Source organism: Zea mays, chromosome 5 (assembly GCF_902167145.1).
Source record: "Zea mays cultivar B73 chromosome 5, Zm-B73-REFERENCE-NAM-5.0, whole genome shotgun sequence".
NCBI lineage: Eukaryota > Viridiplantae > Streptophyta > Magnoliopsida > Poales > Poaceae > Zea > Zea mays.
The window spans coordinates 10,374,398-10,381,337 of NC_050100.1; the positions used below are offsets into that span (position 1 = coordinate 10,374,398).

Genomic DNA, 6,940 nt, shown 5'->3' on the forward strand with positions numbered 1-6,940 from the left:
TATAAGTTGCCAGCGGGACAAACTTTTCTCCTCATATTATATACCAACTTGTTCTATAAAGCATAATGTAGATCTCTTAATTGTTCAGCAAAAAGAGAAGCTTTGGAATAGAATATACAACGCCAAGAATTTATTTTATTTGGAAAAAATCATATGATTCCCAAGCTTTCGACAATGCAAATGGAGATAACTGCTTGGCAAGAGCGAAAGAAATACCAATATCCGTCTGGGACTAGTCTTCAACAACAGATAATACTGCTCTCATACGAAGGACTCATCATGACTAGGGAGAATGCAACAGGTCTCCATAAGATCTTTAGATTTTTATCACAAATTATCACCACTTACAATCTCGTGGTCAAGACTTATGGCTCTTCTGGTGCCAAGGACCAAGGACATATTAATGCCCCATTTAGCTTCAAGTTCTGTGATGAGTGGGATTTCATGGCTATTTTCTACTCTTCTTACTTCTAGTATATCAGAGATAGATTATGGTAAGCATGTCAAAGGGTGGAATCAAATGTAGTTTTGCTACATAAACCCCAATTTTATTTCCATTCAGTACTAACCTTTACCATTTGGCTTACTGTATACCATACCAGTCAAAGGACTATCCCGAGTTAATTCAGCAACTAGAGGTATTTACAATTTTTAGAGATGTATGCAACACCAGCATAAAAAGGTCCTAGATAGGACGAGCAAAGTGGTTCGACGGGAACACACAATGATTTTCACACTGACATAGTGCAAATTTTCTCAGAATAACCTCTCGGAATACTCGCAACTTCGTGTTGCTAGCGGTTACATGTCCTTTTATCTCATAGTTTGCTTCATGTCATTCAGCGACAAAGAGAGCAATGTGCTAACATCTGGTTGAACAATGTATGACTGAGATTTCCGGTCTTAAATCATTTGGTAAGGTCTTTTGCTTATTAATAAAATCCCAATTTGTCATGTCTTTTATGCCAAAAAGGCTTTCATGCATTATATATCTTCGATATACTTCGGGTGAAACTTTTATGCATGAGGAGAGAGAGCAAAAAATTAACTTATCTGTGTTTTATTATACTTTAATTTAATTTCCCAGATTTCCAAGCACTATAGAGCTTGATATAGTTGTTATGGCCACTTGGCGATATATAAATATATAATGCCACACAACACAGTCAAATAAAATATAGAGCCAAACAAAATTGTTTATGAAGGTTGCGCATAATGTGACTTTAGGACCTTGAACAACCCACCACAATCCACGCGAGTACAAGCTATAGCGTATCTGGCGTCAACGCGTGTGCGACCATTAGGGCTATGACAACACAACAAGGCTTCGTAATAAGCGCAACAGACACGATTATGGCTCGGTAATCGGGGTACACGATAAGTCCACGTAACGTGCGCAACAGGCACAATTGTGGCTCGATGATCACGACAAACAGACAGTGCCTACAGGGCATGCATGCGAAAAAATACGCGACTCGGCGATAGCGGTCCGACTCAACGGGAGTTGTCCGATTAAATGAGAGTGCAACATAGCAATCACATGACGCAGACAATTTCGTACGACATAAATATTGCGTCGTGTTGCCAGGGCGCAACTAATGATTAGCCAATGTCAAAACTCATTCGATTAATAATTTAGTCTGATCGGCATATCCGGATACCCACTATACAATTTAATCACTCGACGTGAGTCTGAAGGCTCCACGTATTAGAAATATTTAGAGCGATTTGAATATGCGCAGTATAGCCTTGACGTATTTTAATAATTTCTGCTAATTATCTACTATAAAAAATAAAGCAGAAAGATAATACTAGAATTAATGCATGGGTATAAACAGATCAGGTGCATGAAGATATTTTCCATATCCAAACATGCATTTTCTACTAATTATTTACTGCAATAAATAAATAATTAAAATAGATTTGCAGTCTAAACAATCTTGAGGGTCCATACACATTAATCTATAATTTTCCGTGGAAGAATTCACGTGCTCATAAATGGAAGCAGTCAAACCATGGATCAACGAGAGAAAATCCCACCAGAACCGTTACGAACGACTGGTCGCAATATGCAGGACGACAGGAGAAAAATAATAATAATAAAAGCCTGATTGACTCACATTTTTTTGTGTCTAGATTTTTGGCCATCACCAGGAAAACGTTGAATGTGGCATGTATGTGGGGCTCGACTGACTTAATTCAACGGGATTTAATAGGAAAAATGGTAAGGCTTGTTTTCTAGCCGTATGCACTCATGCGCCATCACGTGTGGAAGACGGCCACCAACTGTCAGATCCATAATTTTAGTAGCTTCTTTGACTGTGCACTTTTTTTAACCGCACAACTATGCTGATGTAACTGTTTTGATTGATTCTCTGTAGCCGCATCACGCGCATGATCCAACCGGGACCGGACCTGACCGCTTCCCACGGACGTCACACTACACTGTCTCTCCGGTGCTGCAGGACGGTAGTGACGCTTGCACAATGACGTATCAAGAACAATAAACATATCGCTTTATTGTGTAAAGGGAGAATCGAAGCCTGTCGCGTAGGACAGTTCGGCTAGGCCGAGGGACCTGCCGGCTTGACGGTGAGTTGATGCAGATCTGATCTCGCAGCAACGTCGATATAGAGCGTGCTGATAACGTGTTGAGAACTATGTTACCACGGATCAACAGATCCGCTCCCTTTCCTCCTGTCAGCAGTAGAGACGCGAGAAGTCGTAGAGAACCCGTCTCCCTTCCCATAAGCACGACAGTGGAAACACACGAGACACAAGATATAGGGTTGGGCCTCTGGCCTCTTTCTGATCTCTGTAATATAAAGGGGTGTACAAGTTCTTTATATAGAGATGTGAGACCCCTCAGGGGCAAAGCCGATATTTGCCCATATAACACTAACTAGGGTTACTTAACAGTCGTCATGGGCGTCGTTCTTCTCCTTCGAACGATCCAGCCAGCCTCCTCTTCTCCTTCTCCAACCAAGAATATTATTGTCTTTGTGTTTCAGAGATCGATAATCTGTATTCGTATAATCTAGGTAACCAAACAGATACATATAAATTATAATCTCAAAAATTATAATATATATTATGTATAGATTATATAGCCCATAAGACTCTAAACTTTATTATTGGGAGCCAAACGCTTAGCCTGGACCAGCTAGAAATCTTGCGCGTCTTCTTTGGCCCGATGCCTTCTCGCCCTCTACGGTCAGGAGTCCCTGGCCGAGGCCGAATACAAGGATCCAATCGCGCCCAAAACGAGGAGTCCGTGCGCGGAACGTGGCCCAGGCCCAATGCTTCTAGTTCATTCTGACTCTGACGCCTCCTCATCCAAACGCGGAGACCGTGCGTGGAACGTGGCAAGGCTGAATACAGGCATACAACCATGCTAGTGGAGACTGGAGGAGTGTAGAGCCGCAGATTATTAAACGCAAACTAGGCAATTACGCGATACAGCAGAGCTGCACAGATTCCACAGAAAATAGCAAACCCTCGGTCCCGGTCCCGGTCCCGGCCAACTCCGTCTCCCCGCTGCGCCGCCGCCCTAATCACCACGATGACGTCTCCCCGCGCCATCGCAAGCGCCGCGCGTCCCCGTCCCTATGTCCACCCCGCTCGCCTTTCCTCGGCGTCGACGCGGACCGTCGTCGCAGATCTAGGGCTTCGCCGCCCGATTTCGATATCCGCGGTCGCCGCTGCGATGCCAAGCCCTCTGAGGAGAAGGAGAACGGCCATGCCAAGCCCGGAAAGGATGAGGACGGCGACAACCGATCTCCCCGGCGCGACAGGGTTTCAGACAGGGAGGAAGGTAGCGAACGCCGGAGGATACGCGATATGGTTTCTGACGACGAGAAGGTGGAAGGCCGTCGGCGCAGGCGGGCAAGGGATCCGGACGACCGCCGTGGCAAGCAAGACCGGGAGAGGAACAGACGGCGCCACCGGCGCCGGAGCCCAAGCTCGGAGTCAGGGTCCTCACCCAACGAACGTCGCCACCGCCGCCGGCGCCGAGACGAGGGCTCGAGGCGGCGGGATGACCGCAGTCGAAGGGAGGACGAGCTCCGTAGAAGCCCTATGAAGAGGGAGCTGACCCCGCCACTGTCGCCCCCACCGCCGCCTCCTTCCGGAGATGATCCCTGGGCGCACGGGTGGGATCTACATCCCGCCTTTCCGCATGGCGCAGATGATGCGAGATGTGGAGGACAAGTCGAGCCCTGTGTATCAGCGCCTCACCTGGGATGCTCTCAAGAAGAGCATCAATGGGCTGGTGAATAAGGTGAATGCGACCAATATCAAGAATATAGTGCCAGAGCTCTTTGCAGAGAACCTTGTTCATGGGCGGGGGCTCTTCTGTCAGTCTTGCATCAAGTCACAGATGGCCTCACCTGGGTTTACTGATGTATTTGGTGCGCTGGTTGCGGTTGTGAACACCAAGTTCCCTGAGATTGGGAAGATGCTTCTTGTTCGTGTTGTGTTCCAACTCAAGAGGGCAGCAGCAACAACAACAACAACAAAGCCTTTTTGTCCCAAGCACGTTGGGTAGACTAGAGATGAAACCCCGTATGAAAACCTCGGAGCTTAACCTCCAAAGAAAAGAAAATGGAAACAAAGGCAAAGGAGAACCGAACAACGACGAAACGGAGAAACACATAAAAAGAGATAAAAACTACAAGAACTAGCAAGATCTAAATGGACACAAAAAATGTCAAACGATTAAGGAGGAAAAGCGAAACTATAAATCAAGGTTCTGGCACGTGAATTGCATACTTTCACCTCTTCCTATCCACAGCGAGCTCTTTATCAATATTCCACTCCTTCAGGTCCCTCTTTAGAGCCTCTGTCCACGTCAAGGTTGGTCGACCTCTACCTCTCTTCACATTCTCGGGACGCCTAATTATTCCGATATCCACTGGTGCCTCTTCAGGTCTTCGTTAGATATGTCCAAACCATCTCAAGCGATGTTGTATAAGCTTCTCCTCAATTGGCGCCACTCCTCTCTCTCGTATATCATCATTCCAGACTCGATCTCTCCTTGTGTGGCCACATATCCAGCGCAACATACGCATCTCTGCCACACTTAGTTGTTGGACATGTCGTCTTTTAGTGGGCCAACATTCTGCTCCATACAACATAGCCGGCCGGATTGCTGTCCTGTAGAATTTGTCTTTTAGTTTGTGTGGCACCCGGGGGTCGCATAAGACACCCGCAGCTTGCCGCCACTTCAACCATCCAGCTTTAATTCTATGACTGACATCCTCATCGATGTCTCCCTCCTTCTGAAGCATTGATCCTAAGTAACGAAAAGTGTCTTTCTTGGGTACCACTTGCCCATCAAGACTAACATCGCCATCCTCATACCCCATGACACTGAAATCACACTTTATATACTATGTTTTAGACCTACTAAGCCTAAAACCTTTTGCTTCCAGCGTCTGCCTCCACAATTCCAACTTTTGCGAAACACCACTCCTACTCTCATCAATAAGTACCACATCGTCGGCAAAAAACATACACCACGGTATATCTCCTTGTATGTCCCTTGTGACCTCATCTATCACCAAAGCGAAAAGATAAGGGCTCAAAGCCGACCCTTGATATAGTCCTATGTTAATTGGAAAGTCATCGATGTCTCCATCACTTGTTCGGACACTTGTCACAACATTAGTGTACATATCTTTAATAAGATTAATGTACTTTGTTGCTACTTTGTGTTTTTCCAAGGCCCACCACATTACACTCCTAGGTACTTTGTCATAAGCCTTCTCCAAGTCTATGAAGACCATATGCATGTCTTTCTTTTGTTCTCTGAATCTCTCCATAAGTTGTCTTAGTAAGAAAATGGCCTCCATAGTTGATCTCCCGGGCATGAAACCAAACTGATTTTGGGTCACGCTCGTCATCTTCCGCAGGCGGTGTTCAATGACTCTCTCCCATAGCTTCATTATATGGCTCTTGAGCTTAATTCCACGATAATTAATACAACTTTGAACATCTCCTTTGTTCTTGAAGATTGGTACTAATGTACTCCGCCGCCACTCGTCGGGCATTCTGTTTGTCCGAAAGATGGTGTTGAAAAGCTTAGTCAGCCATACTATTGTTATGTCTCCAAGGCATCTCCATACCTCGATAGGGATACCATCAGGGCCCATCGCCTTTCCTACCTTCATCCTTTTTAGCGCCTCCTTAACTTTATATTCTTGTATCCTTCGTACAAAACCCATGTTGTTGTCATCGAATGGTTCATCCAATTCTATTGTAGAACTCTCATTCCCTCCATTGAACAATTTGTTGAAGTACTCCTTCCATCTGTTCTTGATCTCTTCATTCTTCACTAATAGTTGGTTTGCTTCATCCTTGATGCATTTGACTTGGTTGACATCCCTTGTCTTCCTTTCACGAATCTTGGCCATCCTATAGATAGCCTTTTCTCCCTGCTTTGTGTCCAACCGTTGATAAAGGTCGTCATAGGCTTGACCCTGGGCTCTACTAACCGCTCGCTTTGCAGACTTCTTCGCTATCCTGTACTTCTCTATGTTTTCTGCACACTTGTCATGATGTAAGCGTTTGTAGCAATCTTTCTTCTCCTTGATAGCCTTTTGGACATCTTCGTTCCACCACCAAGTGTCTTTAACTTCCCTTCTGTTTTCTTGACTCAACCCAAACTCTTCTGAAGCTATCTTTCATATGCATATCGCCATCTTCCTCCACATGATATTTGCGTCTCCCTCTTCTGCCCAAGGGCCCTCCTCGATAACTCTCTCCTTGAAAGTTTGGGCCACATCCCCTTTAAGCTTCCACCACTTTGTTCTAGTGACCTTGTTATGCTTATTCCGTTGTAAACGAATCTTAAAACGAAAGTCAGCTACGACAAGCTTATGTTGGGTTACCACACACTCTCCAGGTATAACCTTGCAATCTAAGCAGGCATGCATGTCCT

General features: G+C 45.3%; 1 protein-coding gene across 1 annotated transcript; it reads left to right on the plus strand.

The window, feature by feature from the left end:
• The first annotated feature begins 3,039 nt into the window (after nucleotides 1-3,039).
• Nucleotides 3,040-4,356, plus strand: LOC100384309 (uncharacterized). Its single transcript, NM_001176864.1, has one exon. It carries the CDS (start codon nucleotides 3,563-3,565, stop codon nucleotides 4,079-4,081), a length of 519 nt encoding a protein of 172 aa, NP_001170335.1. The 5' UTR covers nucleotides 3,040-3,562; the 3' UTR covers nucleotides 4,082-4,356.
• The last annotated feature ends 2,584 nt before the right edge of the window (nucleotides 4,357-6,940 follow it).